We start from the raw sequence: 17031 nt of genomic DNA on the forward strand, positions 1-17031 counted from the left end.
TTGTCAATAACAAAGTGCAAATATTCCTTAAGAAAAAAATAAAATAAAAAGTCTATTATGAGCTGCACAAGAGAAGCATTTAGCGAAAGCAAAATTAAAGTGACCTGGCATCCTCTTTTAAATCACCCCTGGCGAATAAGAGCACGTCACCCTATGTAGGAAACGCTATTTAATGCCAAAATGGAAAGGTGTATTTACATGTATTTTTGTTGGCGGGGGGTCAGCGCAGACGCTTGGCCTCTCTTCGACAAACAAGCAAACAAAAAGCAGAAGAGGAAATAAATGTAAGAAATAAGAGCGAAGAGCCTTTTGAAAGCAAACTCCACAAAGTTTGACACGTCGTTGGCTCTCCTGTCCGTCGTGACGCCTTTGAAGACGAGAGGAGAAAACTAGTAAATAATAAAATAATCCTAATACTAAAAAAAAAAAAAGCACACAGAGCAGATACATTATTAATATTAAGACTGATGCTTTTTTGGTCTTTCAGGAGGATTTCAAGTCGGCGCGGCTGATGGCTGACGTGTTGTGATGTTCTTTTGTTTGCTTTTTTTAATTGCACCGATGAAGATCCTGACCCACATCGACGTACGTACACGCTGAAATATTCAAAACAATGCGAGACTTGTTTGTCAGTCTTCACCAGTAACACAACACGTAAAAGTGTTCGTTTTTTGTTTTTGCTATTGCTGGGTCCATTTTGGGCATGTGTAACCTTTCCAGTGATATCTGGACCTAGAAGTGTTTTTTTGTTTGTTTGTTTTGTTTTTCCCCCAGCAACTTGAAAAATGTGTGATTTTGTGAACTAGTCAAATTGACACAAAAAAATTTTTTTCAACAGGGTACTTTTGAAAAATACCAAATTTTGTTACAAATTAATTTTTTTCAAGTTGCTGCTGAATGCACATTTACAAGTGGTAAAATAGAATTTTTTACGGGTTGATTTTTGACCCTTACAACTGATTCGACACATTTTTCAAGTTGCTTAAAAACAATAAATAAATAAATAAAAACCTTTTGGTCCAGGAAAAAACTTGGACTAGCACATCAAGGGGAGGGGATTGTTTATGTATGAGTATTTTGATTTTACAAGTTCCAGCATTCCATTCCAGAGTAAGTTGAACATCCGTGTACAGGTTGCACTTAATGTAAACATGACACGCGTCCTCTCATCGGGTCATCTTGCAGCGGCTGGTTAAAATGTTTTGGCTTGATGTCCACTCGTGTCCTCCTACTCAAAATAATCATCCCAACGGCCTCGCTCGGTCGGACCTTTGCGGCTCTCTTTCGCACCAAAGTCACCAAACAGCAAAATAAACATCAAAATAGATTGCGTTTCTGTCAAATGTGCCGATTTGAGAACCAAAAAAGAAATCGTGATCCGCGGCGATAATCGTCATCAGCATTCCGACTGCTTTCCGTTCCACAATTTGACCTTTATAAAAAAAAATTAAGTTGCGATATTATGTGAACAGGGTGATCATTTCCTGTGTTACGGTGTATTTACTTCATTCTTGTCTCTTTTTTTTGGTAATATTACAACTTCAGTCTTAAGTTTTTTCCAAAATTATGATTTTAAGTTTTACATTTTTGATATGAATCACAACTAGCAACTTGGATTTACGAGCTGCGTTCACGTGAAATCAAGCATCCGCTTCGTCCTCAAGATTGAAGCGTCTGCGATGCGCTCAGGCGTCCGTCCGTGCACACCTTGATGCCTCTGGCCAGAGGTTGGCAATTACCATCCGGGTCGGCCATGCATATGATCTCTCAGTTTGTTTTTTTTTAACTGTCTTGAAGAGCACATTTGCAATGTGCACTTTTGACAGTCCTGTATGTTAACATGGATATTTGAATTCAACAGCCGTCAATGGCAGCGAATGAGTTTCAAAAAGGTGAACTGGAGCTTATCTCAGTTGACTTCTGGGTAATAAGCCACATACTATAGACAAACAAATATTTACACTTACATTCACACCTATGGACAATTTAGAGGCTTAAATGTTTTTTTCAAAATTTCAAAATTATAGCTTTATTTGCGTAAAATGAAGACTCTTCTCGAAAAGATAAAACTCGTTTTTTATCACAAAATACAACTTCATCATGAAAAAACGGGGGGGGGAAACTGTACTGGAATTGTATGAACTCATGCAAATGTTGACTTTTAAAATAGTAGTAGTCAAAGCAATTACCTTGAGGATGTCAAGTCATGCAGCTCACTTTTTTTTCTCATCCTCTAAATGGCTACAAGGTTATGCTCGTGTGTTCAAAAATAATAAAGAGTCAACGGTGCAATATGAAAAGTGACATCTAGTTGGCAACGTGATCCATTGTCTGTGATCTTCTCCTCCTCTTCCCCCTTTTTCTTTCTCATTCAGCCACGGCGATGATGACACCCGTCTTCAAAAATGACCAACGGGTGGGCGTGAGTCGAGATTTTAAAAAGGATAAAAGAGTTACAGCGCATAGATGTGTACGTGTAGATGCGCTCTATGTTGTGTAAACTCCCAATCTATCCTTCAAGAGGAGGAGGAGGAAGATGAACTCCCAAGGTGCTCTGCTGGCTTCATTGTGCTCCCGGCCTGTCATCTTAAATTGGGGAGAACAGGCTTGGCCAGTGTGAGGAGAAAAAAAAATTATAATCAATACTTGATGGAAGATTGCTCCCCCCGGAAAATGTGTTTTGATTCCGAGGATTAATTCTGGGGCAAAATGACGTCATTAGGCACCAAAAATGATCGTGCTGGGAAATTGGAGGGAAATGCAGCAGTAGAAGAAGAAATGAGACGGCAGCGGTGGGGGGGGGGGTGGGGTTGTTGTTTGGGGAATGAGGCCATTTTTAGAAGCGGCGTTGTTGTCCAATCCAGTGATTCTCAAAAGTGTGGCACGTGTACCACTAGTGGTACATGGGCTCCCTCTAGTGGTACGTGAAAGCATCGCTGAATTCAATGTTCAAACTACACATTACAGTGGCGTGAACTTTTTTTTTTAAACCCACTGCAGCGCATTTGTTAAGTTCAATTGTGTTTAACTTTAAAGTACAATGCATTTGCATTTCATCTTTAAAAACTGTTTGTATTCAAACATTTATTTTGGTACAATTTGTGTGCAATACATTGAAATTGAAATGTATCTGTGCACAATGTTACAGTAGCTTACAATAATATTATACATACTTTAGAGGCCTTTTTTTAAATCAACACTTAACCCACTGCGCTCGAGAGCGACATATTTTTTTGAGGCGGTAAAACGTTATAGAAACGCCGCTCTAATGCGTCCCGCTGAGGTTTTTCCGCACAAGGTCGAAGTGCATTATTGATGGACCCCAAAAATGCGTTTGGTGCTCGTGACGTGTTGAAAAGTCAAACAGGAAGCTGTAAAGGTGCACCGGACGACATTAAATTAAACATTGGCGCTTGTTTGATGGCCCTAACGACATCAAAACAAAGCAATATATGATTTATGACAACACAATAACATGTTTTGCATCACATTCTGCCTTTATAAAGGATGCCTTTTTAGTATAATTAGCATTTTGCTGAATCTTTCAAAGAGCTGTTTCTAATATCACCCCCTCGCCGAGCACACCAAGAAGATAATATAAATATGCTCCCGCAATATCATATAAAATATTAAGCGCATTTGTGCACCTAAGCTTGTGGCTTAGTTGAGTTCAGGGTTACAACAGTGTTAAACAAATGTTATTTAAATCAGAAATCAGAAGGTAGTGATTTTAATGCAATAAAATGTCATTATTTTCATTTGATCACATTAATATTTATTTTCATGGCATTGTATTAATTGTTTTAATTTGATTTAAAGGCAATGCATTATTTAGTTCATTAAAATTAGTAAAATCTCAATAGACTTAATTAAATTGTATTAGTTTTTAAATTTAGAATTATTAACATCACAATTTGAATTTAGGTTTTATTGCTTTTTGATTTATTCAAATGGTTTACATTTTATACATTTTAGTAATGCAAGAACATAATTTTATTTTTTATTCTTTTTTATTTACTAAAATTTTAAAAGTCCTTCCATTCTATTCATTTTAATGATGTTATGAAATAATCAGTTGAATGATTCATATTTTATTAATTTTAATACGTAATTAATTTTTTTACATTATTAAAATGTATCGATTTTACTAAATAAAACTACATTGTATTACGTTACTGAAGTTTATTTTTTATAAAATAATTCATATTTGTATTGAATGATTAATAAAATGTCAATGCACTAAATAACATTTTTGTTAAATTGCTGAAAATAAATTATTGCATCACATTTAACCTACGAAATTCAATCTTAACCTACAAAATTCAATCTAACTGTTTGTTTGTTATTTGATAAAAAAATATATCAAACTACTTACGATTTACTGAGTCAAAACGAAGACGTCACATGAAAGGTTACCATAAAACGTCTGTCGTCATTTATTTACACCCACGTTTCCTGCGATACTCCAGCGCCCCCTGCAGGATTTCTCTCTGTATTAAACCTCGAAGCTTTTGTGACGAACTGACTGCGTTGGGGCCGTCCTTCCTGCAGATGGCGCTGTTGCGAGACACTTGCTCGGAGGCCCGACAACTTGATGTTCAAACACCGCAAAAGAAGAAGAAGCAGGAAGCGGCAGGCAGGCAACCCATCTCCCACTTGCAACAACAACACGCTTCGAATGTTCAACTGCCGACAATGTCCTGGTTCAAAGCTGCGTCAAACGGCGTCGACGACGTTTTTGAAGACAACACGGACGAACTTGACATTTTAAGCAAAGAATGGGCGGTCAACATGAAGAGGAGAATCAGGGTAAGAGATTTTGTATTTGTTTTGCTCACTTTGCTTACTGTTGTGGCTAACAGTAGCATCCAGCTGTCAACTGCAAGTTGTTTGTATAAAACTTCAAATTTTAAATTGATTTATGTGTGACCAGCATTATCAGACAAATATTTTAAAGACGATTCCAGTGATATAAGTATCATATTCCTGTGATAAATATAAAAAAGTTATGAAACTTTAAAACTGTTGAAAATGCACCAATTTCTTATTACTTACTTATTACTAAGATAATAGGGCTCAAAATTATTATTTTTTTAGGTGTGACCTTTTTTGTTAAATAAAACAAAGTTGGTTTGTATCATTGGAAAGCTTGCTAAACATAAACACAGTGTATAATAATTATATTAACCATTGTTATTAATCATAACGTTAAATCTGAAGATTTGCCACTCGAAGCATGCATGGAATAAAAATAAGGGCAGAGAATGAACCAAGCACTCGTGTTGTTAAAATATATAGTGGAATAAATGCAGCGCAGTTAAGAGACTTTTTGTAGTTTATAAAGTTCATGTGTTTGAATGTGATTAATTTCATTCTCAAGACAGCCACATCCCCTAAAGGGGTGTGCACAATTGTGCAACCACTTTATATCAATTGTTACTTCCCCTCTCAAATATATCTAAATATTTTTTTTTTCAATTGAGTTGTACGTTTTAAGTCACATTATTGGTGGAAACAATTTTGAAAGGATTTATTTTGGTCTCATTCTTTTATATGATAAAAAGATGGCATTTGAATAGGGGTGTGTAGACTTTATGCCCACTGTAGAAATCACTTTTACGACATTCTGTCTCAGGACGACAATAACTTACACAAGTGCATGTTTCTGTAATATGTGACTGACATTATTTGAAATCTCACGGGGGTGCGGGATATAAAATGTCCTCCGCTTCTTGAATGGTCCTTCTACTAAATGTGAAGTCATATATTAAGAATTTTTTGACGTTAAATTTGTGGCTGTTTGGTCCAGGATGGTTATGTGGACGGCGCCGACGCCGGCGAGGATGCAGCGCTGGAGGTGGGCTTCAAGGAGGGCTTCCAGGAGGGAGCCGCCAAGACTGTGGCTGTTGGGCGACTTCGAGGGATCGTATGGTAGTGTTACATCCTAATTTATCTGTCTAGCTCACCCTTTTCTTAAAATATATACTATTTTGTTTCTTGTCTGTGGCACGGTGGTGACTGGTTAGAGCATCTGCCTCACAGTTCTGAGGACCGGGGTTCAATCCCCACCCCCACCCCCCCCTGTGTGGAGTTTGCATGTTCTCGTGCCTTCGTGGGTTTTCTCCGGGTACTCCGGTTTCCTCCCACATCCCAAAAACATGCACGCTAGATTCATTGAAGTCTCTAAATTGCCCGCAGGTGTGAATGTGAGTGCGAATGGTTGTTTGTTTATGTGTGCCCTGCGATTGGCTGGCAACCAGTTCCGGGTGTACCTCGCCTTCTGCCCGAAGATAGCTGGGATGGGCTCCAGCACTGCTGTGACCCTAGTGAGGATAAGCGGCTCAGAAAATGGATGGATGGATGGTTGGATGTTTCTCATCTGCTGTGTGTTATGTTTTTTGTTTTTTTTGTTTGTTTTTCAGCGCAATAGGCAGCTGGTACCAGGCGGAGCATCGGGGCCAGCCCTTCCCCGCCTCCGTCACGGAGCTCCTGCAGCGCGTTTCGCAGCACGAGGATTCCATCGTGACGGAAATTATGAAGGCCATGGAGAAGCTCCCTCCTCCCAGCGTGGACGACGTGTTGGAGAGCATGGAGGGGCTTCGGGTGGCGGCGCCTCAGGGTTGCCCGCCGGAGGGTTGCCAAAGGAGCGACTGTTGTAGAGGGGCGGAGCAAATGGACACGGATTCTCCGCAACATTCCAAAACGTTACATTCCGCGTGCGGCGACAGTTCCTCCTCTTCTTCCGCTTCGGCCCGTGGAACAATCTTCAGCGAGCTCGTGCAGAGCTGCAGGGACATCGTGTCGGAGCTCGGGCTCCCTATGGGCCTTTTGGAGCACATAAATGAACTGGAGAACGTTTAACTGATGTGATTATATACACTGACAATTGACTTACGGGTTTTTCGAGATACGATTTTCTTGTTTTGAGTCACGAGCGCTGGCTAAAAGGCAACAAATGTCACAACAAGCAGCAGTTTGGCAGGTTGTGACTGTAAAACTAAGCATAAAAGAGAATTACACGTTAACTTGGCCTTAGAAAGTCTGCTAGCTTAATGCTAGCGCACAATGCAAAATAACCCAGACAGGCTAACAGAACTAGCATTGATATTGCGATAATTGTAAACACTTCACTGAAACACAAGCGGTAGCAACACATAAAGACAGCGTACAACTACACACACTGGCATATATTCATCAAATTTATGTCATGTACACAACATTTTCTATACTGCCCCCTAGTGGCCAAGGTATGAACACCAGAAGGAGTACCACACTGAATTGATGAAATTGTGACACAAACTAATCCTTTATATTGTTTTTATGTTATTACTGTATGTTTTTAGAAAGTAAAATATTGTGCAGTGATATTTTTTTAATTTAAAAAAAAACGTGTTACATTTTTGTTGATGTTTTTGGAGGGCTGGATCAGATTAACGGTATTTCCATTCATTTCAATGAGGAAAGAATATTGAGACTGTTGATTGAGCTACGACTGTTTTGGGTTACGAGCGTGATCACAATGAAATTAATTTAAGGCACCAATGTTGACAAAAAATGTAACTTTTAACCACTAATTCAGTCATAATTAGTTTTTCTCTGTCTAAAATTACTGTTTTACTGGGGAAAATATATTTTAAAACCTTATTTATGCATGAAATAAATTATATAAGTGGATGTTATTTTTTTTAGGTGGCACACAGTACAGTAGTCAACCACTTTTATGTATATCCTTCAGCTGGCACTTTATTTTTTTTATTCCTCTAACATAAAAATATTATTCATCAAACAATATAAACGTGATTCATCATCATCATGTGGCAATACTGAAATTTCCTGGTTTTTATTTATTTTTGAAAATGCATTGGTATTAAACCGTATAAAATTACTCCGTTGGCCTTGTATTATTGTACTCAGCAGTTGGACTGAACTTCATTTAGCTTTTGAGCCTCTACTAAAAAGTAGAAGTGAGAGTAATGGTGCGAAAGAAAACAAACCCCCTCCTAAATGTTATCCCCCAAAAAAGTGAGTCAACTGTAAAATGTTTGATGTACAGTATTACAATTTTACCGTGCAATATTGTCTCAACTAGTTTATAGTTTATGATATATAATGTTTGCTTAAAATAGTTCTTAAATACAAATGTTTTATTATATTTGTTAATATTTGTACTAAAAATAGGAAAGTATTGAAATTATTCCTAAATGAAATAAAAATACTTTTAAAAATTAATGAAGTTATGTAAAATATTTTAACGTAAAAACACTGTTTTTAAATATCGGCGACAATGTTTGCATGGATTTGATGGTACTTTGTCTCCACTACTATGTTTCCGTTACATTTCCGCGACTCTTGAAGACCCTTGACCGCAGTCGTGCAATTTCCAAGGCGCCGTTGAAGGCAACAATCGGCGCATCCCCGCGATGACGTCACCGGCGTCAACCCGGAGCCGTGACCCACGGTGCTCCCTCCCCCCTCCCGCCCTCCATATTCATGCTACGCGGGTCTCCCACCGACAGATGTTCCGCGTCCAGCAGCCCCGCCGAAAAACAACCCTCCTTTAAAAAAGAAAAACATAACAAAAATGTTCCACCGTACCACCGGAGACTCTCGTGAGTATGAAGGAGCACCACTGCGGCGGTGTTGTTCCTAACCAGCGGCGATGTTGGGCTCGTTGAAGTTTACCAATGTGCTAGCCTGCTAGTTAGCTTCATTTCGGCTACCCGAACGACTGTCAACTTTCGACGCTTCCGGCATGTTTCCCAAGCTTTTGCTTGTCGTTTGTTAACAGCTTAACTTTGAAGTCTTGATGTGTGTCGAACGTGACAGTTGACAAGGGAACGCGTCGTTGGACGGATCACTAATGTGGCGAAATCTAGCTTGAACTTGTTGTCGGTTCTCTGCGATGTAAATTGGTGAATGTGTGTTACAAGTGATGCTAAGGTAGGAAACATTACCATCTAGGGATGATTATTATTAGTTTTTAAAGCTACATGACATGAACACTCACCGACCAAAACATTAAGTACACTTGCACTAGAGGAGAGTGGCCAAGCTCAGGTCCATGGGCCATATTCGGCCCACCATTCCAGTCTTAAAACAAATAAAACGTCAGAGGAACTGTTTGTTATTAAAGCCCCTAAAACATCAGATTTTCTTGTTTGTTGAAGTTAGTTTTTCTTGTTTATTTAAAACGTTCAAAATTACTTGGGCAAATATGCTATTAGGCTAACTTTTTTTTGTTTGTTTTTTTAACCTCTTCATACTCCTTTTTGACATGTAAACATGTGCCTTAAGATGTAATTTAGTGCCACCTTTTCGCTTTTTAATTTATTTTTTCAGTTTTTATATTAAAATCAAATTTATCCATACATCCACCTCCCCACTGATCTAATGACCCTAACATTTTGCCTTTACAAACAAAATTATTGATTGACACTGTGGCTGGACAAGTAATCGAGTTTATTGATTAATTTAGAATTTATTTATCTGAATGCCTTTTTCTTTTTAATTGATAGCTCGGAGCCCCGCTGACGTGCACTGCTTGCACTAACAGCATGGCTGCAAGCAGTCATGTTATAACCCTTTAAGCAACAAATATTTCAACACAAACTGCTGGAACACGGGTAGACAGACAATATAGCAGCAGTCACAGGCATATATTCTTTATCCTGTGCATTTCAATTCATATCTTTGTTGTTGTAAACGTTAAAGGCCCCAAAAAGATATTCATTATATATATTTTTTAATTAATCAGTCATTGGAATTTTTTTCTGCCAAATATTCATTGGCATCAGCCTAAAAAAAATCTATATGATCAGGCCCTAGTCTGTGTGTCTGTGTTGTACTGCCCTCTGGTGGCCAAGGCGTGCAGCGCAGAAGGCGACAGATCTGCCATTTTGCCATTTCATCTTATCAAGAGATAAAGAGAACCATTTTGTTCCATTTCTTTTACGGTAACTTGTTACATTGTCGTTACAGGTATGCGCGTCCTGGTCAAGCTGCCTTCATAGGACCTGAGGCGACATCGTTAGGCTCCCGCCTGACCTCCAGCCGGACGTTCCGGGGTGGGAGCGCTCCGATGGGGACCAGCTGCTGTCGCCCAGAGAGTCCCTGTGGCAGCGCAGAGGAGCGAAGCGGTTTGCTCAAAGATGACACCAAGGCCGTCGGGGCCGCAGGCCACTTGGCGGCGGCGGCGGCGACCGGCGGCACGTGGGGGCCGCAAGGAGACGACAACATAAGGTGAGCCCGGGACTTGAGCGTTCGCGACAGTTTAATCAATAACACTTGTTTCTCAAATCATCTTTCCCTATCGAAATGCATGGAAGGACCATGAATCCATTCGAACCCCAAAAAACCCCAAAAGATTTTGAATAATATATTTTTTTTTTTAATAAGTAATGCTCTAACACTGTAGAAGTAATAAAGTAAATACAGCAAGTAATTATTTTCCTATTTAGTTCTTTTGCATCTTGTTTTTGTCACCCAGGAAGACAACCGACGATGTCACAATAAAGGCAGAAGCCGTTGATGGCGTGCAGGTGACGGTTCTTCCTGAATCCGGCGCGTCCGAACCGATTATTGCACGGGAAAACGGATCCTTGCAGAGGGAAGCCGTGCCCTCTTCCGCACCTTCTCCCAACAAAACCGCCACACTCGCAGAGCACGCCATCGGAGAAGAAAATATGGGGACATTTATGGACAAAAACAGATCGTCTGAGCTCCTGCAGGAAGTGAACTATCAGTGGGAAGATGGCGACGGGCATTGGGCCTCATCCACACAGGATAAAATGCAAGACGGCGGCATGCAAGAAGCCCAAATGTCTCCTCGCAAAGACGCAAACATGCCAGATGTTTGCCGCCGTGACGACGACGGCGATGGCGGCTCCAAAGGGGCAAACACCTTCACGCTGCTGATGGAGCTTCGTAGGAAGAATAAAGAAGCGTTATCTTCACGCAACACTCAGGGGGCGCCCATGGCCGCAACGTGTCAGGAGAACACATTTGAGCCAAACTGGTGAGTCATGTGACCACACAACCTGTTATGCTAACCCTGGCTCTGCTTATTACCTCAGCCAAGGAGATTGGCATACGTTTGGCATGTTGTAGGTATTGTATACGACCAGTCTAACGTTTGGACACACTTTCTCATAATAGTGAATGAGAAACAGTGTCCAAACCTTTGACTGGTAGCGTTTATTACTAGGGATGCACAATACTTTATGTCCTTACTCAGACTCAGAAAAAGGCTCCGATACTACAACACCAATACTTTAAACACAGATTATGACACTTTGTCAGGCGACTGCAAAATATGCTCTGCAAAATGGATGAATCCACCAGACTTTACGTTCTGCCTCGTCTGTCTGTTAATGTAGTGCCCCCTTGTGTTCAGACTGTGACACTACGTAACTGAAGTGTCTTGTGTTACCGGCTACATTGCAGTAAAATGTTTCGCAAGACTGTTAGAAAACATGCTGTTGGGTGTTAAAAAGTCAGAAATGACAAGTTGTTACTCTAAAAAGTGTTATATTTGAGTGACGTTAAAAACAAATGCACGTGAAGCTGTGATTTGTTTTCTTTCCGCGTGTAGTTTATTGAACGAGGACTCTGAAGACAGCAACTCTTCAGCGTTGAGGTCTGGCCAGGACGAAAAAGGCCACGACGCTTCTGTCGAGCCCACTGAAGCGAAACTCGGCGGTGAAGAGAGACGCCCTGCACACTTTAACGACGTGGAGACGCTGACCACTACGCCAGAAGACGCCAGCAGGTCAGCGGGTTTGAGCTTTTTTTAAAACAACAAACTTTGCTCCTTGTGTTGTGTTACTTCTTCTGTCCACATGGAGGAAGATGTGCACTACAGGCTTCTACTGTGATTGATTTGTTATGGACACTTGATTATAGACTGCAGCAAGGCAATAAAAATGTTTACTCTCTGCAGCCCGCATGCAGCGAAGGAAAACCAGCAGGAAAACATCTACCAGTATGCTGTAGAGGATCAAGACGGAGGTCGCCCGGCGGCCATGGAGGGCGAGGAGAGGATGGAGGAGGTGGAGAAGATGGAGGGCGAGGAGAAGATAACGGAGGAGGTGGAGAACGAGCCCATGGAGGTTGAGGAGAAAACTGGTGGAACTCCACAAGGGCTCGTAGAAGAAGTCAGACCCGCTGAAAGCAGCTTGAGGAGCAGGTGTGGTTATAGAATATTATTTTAAGAGAGACGTATTATTCCCGCCGCACACCGAGTGACACGGCCAAACCCGACTGAACTGTCGCGCAGTGTGCGGGGATTCGGCAGCTACTTTTTCATGAGTGGCCACTGCTTTTGCTAGAATTCCAAATTTGACTCACCGGTGAACAGCATAGCGACAGAGCAGATTTAACAGCCAATCAAAAATGCACATGAGCGGGTACGAAGCATAAGCAAGACTCTGCCCGTTGCCGCGGCCACCAAGCTATGCATTTCTGTCAAAGTGCCCTCAGAATCAAGAATTATAGCACAGTCTATACATCTGTGCAAGTATTTTCAGTTGTGGAGGCAACAGTCCATAGAATAAGATGGCCTTTTTAGTCCCACAATGGGGAAATCTGCAGCGTATACGCTGCGCTGTGTTTTTAGGGCGCTTGATGCAGCTCTGCTTACCTTAGGTAAAGCAACTATTTGTATACGCGCAATTTAATAAGTCAATTTTCCCATTATAAGTCCTCTTTAATACTTATTTTATAGTATCCTAAAGACATCTTATGGGTGGTGTGAGGGTTTTTTTTTTTTTTCTTTGTCATTCACAGTGAAGAAGATCTCTACAGAGCAGAGGAGCTGCCATCGTCTCACAATGACACACAAGCAGCGCCGTTAGAATCCACAACACGTGAGTTCATACATGGATGTCGTTCCAAAGCAGTAGCGTTCTTCCTCCGACAGAGTGATAAGTGAGAGGGTGCCAACATTCAAAATCAGTAGAGGTTTTGCTCTGATACGGATAAATAACCCCCAAAGTTTTATTGTGATTTGTTTTTGTACGCAAGAGTCCTGAAGGAACGTGAATCGGATCCAGTGCAAAAATCATTTGGGTTCAAGTGAGAAATAATCCCTAGGAGTTTGAGTCGACTTGCAACAGGTAGTGAGTCTGCCAACAACAACAAAAGAAATCTTGAGCTCTCAAACAACTTGGATTTGATTCTCTTCAAAATCAGTGTAGTTCTTTTTCTCCCCTAGAGAGGTGGGCCCTCAATAGTTTGAAGAAAATTGCAGACGGTTGTACGCAAAGAAGTGCTACAGGAAAATATATCATTGAACCACGTACACCGTCATGTGTCAGACATGTTTATATATGATTATATGCCATAATGTCATACATGATGTTCCTCACATGCTCCACAGTGGAGGCCCGATGCAGTTTGGGCCCGGTCGTGGACATTTTGTTCTACAGCGAGAGAGAATGGAGAGGCAACACGGCCAAAAGTGCTCTCATTAGAAGGGTGCGTGTGCTCTATGTCTGCAGACTCTTTTTGTTCGTATTGACTTCTTGTGTGCAAACTAATAGAGGTTGGAGTGGAAATAAATGATTTTAAAATAGTCAACATTTTTAAGTATATTTTCAAATATTAAAAATGGTAATAAAAAGTAAAAATAAGATACATTTACTAATGGTACAAGAGTAATAAAAAGGACGTTTGAATTAAATAGATTTAATAACACTAATTATGTCTAATGTGTTATGTGATGTTAAGTTTAAGTATTTTACCTGATATACATTAATATTTTATATTTGGTTTTCAGTAATGAAATAGATTTTTAAAATTGATTTATTTATTAAGAAACTAAATTAAAGATATGGTGGCTATCTGCAGCTTCTGTAGTTTTGTTGTTGACTTGCTGTGTGTAAACTAATACATTTGTCAAAATGTTTAAAAAAACAGGTCAAATAAAGAGTTGAATATGTAATCACGTATATTTAAGTAAGCAAACTAAATAGAATGTAATTTTTTTTAAAGTCTTTTAAATTGAACATTTGTTTATAATATATACAGTATAATCTATAGCTTTAATTTTTGATATCATAAACTATTAAAAATGAATAAGATTATATATTTTATAATATATACATCAAATAATAAAGTCACTTTAATAATACAATAAAATAAAATGCTTATACATTTATCTTCAATACATTTAAAACAGATTTATTAACATATTTTCTAAAATTTTGAACAATATATATATATATAATAATGTAGTGAATTCATAAATTGTGAAAATACATGAAGTTGAGAGAGTCTGTCCTACGTACCACCTGCAGGGTTACAAGGAGCTGTCGCAGTGCTTCGCCGGCGTGCGTCAAGTGCGGGGGGACAACTACTGCGCCCTGAGGGCCACCTTGTTCCAGGTGCTCTCTCAGGCTTCTCAGGTGCCCGCGTGGCTTCAGGAAGACCACAACGACGTGGACGAGGTAAACCTCAATCTCCCTCGTCCGGTTAGACGTGGCGAAACATTACTGCGGCCTCGCTCCGCATTAACGACCTCACGTTAAACTTTCACACTTGATCCTTTAATCCTTTGTCATTCTTTGACACATTAACTCACCCTTTTTTTTTTTTCTTCTTCTTCTTCTTCTAGACGTCTAGCCTGGTTACATCACAGTAGAAGGTCAAAAGTACAGTAAATAGTTGTGTTCTCTTTAAGCTTTCGCAGGAGCTGTCAGAGCTCATGGCTCAGTGGACGTTTCCGGGCGAGGATCAAGCGCAACCATACGTCACCCAGCGGCTTCAAAGCTACCTGGAGATCCTCCGGAACAAGGTTCATAAGCACCCGATATTCACTGTTACCTCCACCAGGGACATTATATAATCATGGCATTTTGTTTGTCAGTTAGTAGCGGGATGCAAAAACAACTTCACCAATTCTAATGGTCACTCTATGGAGGGGTGGGGCCTGGGCGAAGGCTGACGATTAAATGAAAATTCAGTCCAGGTCTGGGTAAACAAGAACATTTATGAAATGTTGAATGATGAAAACGACTTATGTTGTTTCTCAGTCGGCATGTATTAGTCCTCTAGCGATGACTTGGATTTCTTCTGACGTCATTGCCAGGCGTTTCTGGTACTGTCGACACATTATTGGACGAAAGGGGACCTCAGTCATGATAGCAGCACCACTGATTGGTTGTCCTCTTTTTGTGACCAATCAACGAACTCAGTCAGCATGCGTTGCTCCTCTCTCTGTGACTTGGGTTTCCATTTATGTCTGTATGTTTCAGGTATTATCAACGCATTGTTAGGGAAAATGATATTTAAAAAAATACAACAACTCAGTCGACATGTATTATTCCTCTTGGAGTGGCTTTAGTTTCTGATTAAGTCCCTGCACGGTTCTAGCTGGTTTTTCAGCGACTGCCGATGCGTGAGTGGACATCACTGGTTGGTCGTCCACTTTTTGCGATTGATAAAGCGATATCTGTTGGCGTTTTTTATTTCTTTTTTATTTTTAAATCTAATAATTCAGTCAATGTGTATTACTCCTCATACTGTAGCTTGGGTTTCTAATCAAGTCCTGTCTGTGGCCTATCCGCGGTCCTTCACAGTGGCGTGCGGCTGTGTGCTGCCCTTCGCCCGCAGACCGCCAACAACTGTGCGACGACGTCTTCCAGGGCGGCGAGGAGGAGCTGGCCATGCTGGAGGCGCTCAAGCTGCTTATGCTGCGCCGCGCCGCCCAGCTGAACGCCGGCATGCGCGCCGGCCGCGACGTGCCGCTCTTCTGCTGGCTGCTGTTTGCGCGCGACTCCTCCGACTGTCCGAGCACCTTCCTCGCAAACCACCTCAGCCGTGTGGGCGTCAGCGCCGGACTGGAACAGGTGAGCACCGCTCCACCGAATATGATTCTCGTCCATTCATCCGTTTTCTACACCAGGGTAGCGGCTGTGTTGCATCTGATTTACAGCTTTCACATACCACACTTTGATAATCACTGTAGTATGGTAATTGAATGTCGCAATGTGTAATAGAATCCAGCTTGCGACAATCTATTTTTAGTTGCACTTAAGTGGCTCTAAATTGTTGTGGTTTGTTTTGTTTTTGTGACAGGTGGAGATGTGCCTGCTGGGCGACGCCTTATGCTGCACCCTGCAGGTGTACCGCCTCTACATGGCCGACACCGAGGAGTTCGTGGCCTACTATCCCCACGAGCACAAGGACGACTGGCCCCGCGTCAGCCTCGTCACTGAGGACGACCGCCACTACAACGTGCCCGTCGCCAAGGTGGCCGAAAAGGAGAATGAGGAAATGGAAGAGGAGGAAGTGGCGGCGGCCAGCTGAGAAGTGCTCCTCCCATGCAAACCCCAAAAACCTCAGGTCCGTCTTGGTTTTTTGTTTTTTTTTACCGACACTGGAATCATCGCTCTTTTTAGATCGACTTCATTAATTTATTCTTTTAATCTGGACTGTTGTCGAAAGAAGAAATCAGGTGCTCGCATCACATGACTGTGGGTTTTTTTTTTTTTCTACAAGCATTGTGCATAACGCGTTGCCTTTTGCCAAGCCAGAGAGGAGGAGCGTGTGCCACCAGCCGCCAAAGGCCCGCTTGGTCCTCCGTGTTGCCTTACGACAGAAAAACAAAATGCACAAGAGTGAATGAATGTGGCGTGTCCCCCCCAGTCAACCGTGGCCTCTCGCTCATGAATAAAACGAAAGCACAAGAGTCAGTTGTCCTCCGCTTCCATCCATTAATTCATTTTCAAGCGCTTACCCTGGGGACGAACTCGGCTGAGGACCGAGGATTGGTCGGCAGGCCAGGTGTAACGGTACGAAAAGGTTATATTTCCATCATAGTCATTGTCACAGGAAATGCGTAAGGGAGTGTCACAAAATTAACACACACTTATCCAACTTATTAGATGAATAAATCAAATTATATAAAAATTGAAAAAAACAAACAAACTTAAGTATTAAGAATTGGAAAAAGGTAGATGGAAAATGCAGAAATATTAGAAAAACTAAATAAAAGAACATAAAAGCAAAATATTTCATGTAATAGAGGAAACA

General features: G+C 41.0%; 2 protein-coding genes across 2 annotated transcripts; both read left to right on the forward strand.

The window, feature by feature from the left end:
• Positions 1-4543: 4543 nt before the first annotated feature.
• On the forward strand, positions 4544-7885 carry otulina (OTU deubiquitinase with linear linkage specificity a). The gene is made up of 3 exons (XM_061758875.1): positions 4544-4809; positions 5810-5931; positions 6423-7885. The coding sequence occupies exons 1-3, from the start codon at positions 4552-4554 to the stop codon at positions 6859-6861; spliced, it is 819 nt and encodes a 272-aa protein (XP_061614859.1). The 5' UTR covers positions 4544-4551; the 3' UTR covers positions 6862-7885.
• Positions 7886-8470: 585 nt separating this feature from the next.
• LOC133469957 (uncharacterized) lies at positions 8471-16687 on the forward strand. The gene is made up of 11 exons (XM_061757646.1): positions 8471-8609; positions 9979-10239; positions 10487-11014; positions 11591-11767; positions 11939-12184; positions 12784-12863; positions 13376-13473; positions 14295-14444; positions 14678-14791; positions 15576-15845; positions 16075-16687. The coding sequence occupies exons 1-11, from the start codon at positions 8491-8493 to the stop codon at positions 16303-16305; spliced, it is 2274 nt and encodes a 757-aa protein (XP_061613630.1). The 5' UTR covers positions 8471-8490; the 3' UTR covers positions 16306-16687.
• Positions 16688-17031: the final 344 nt, after the last annotated feature.

This window comes from Phyllopteryx taeniolatus, chromosome 20 (genome assembly GCF_024500385.1).
Source record: "Phyllopteryx taeniolatus isolate TA_2022b chromosome 20, UOR_Ptae_1.2, whole genome shotgun sequence".
Taxonomy (NCBI): domain Eukaryota; kingdom Metazoa; phylum Chordata; class Actinopteri; order Syngnathiformes; family Syngnathidae; genus Phyllopteryx; species Phyllopteryx taeniolatus.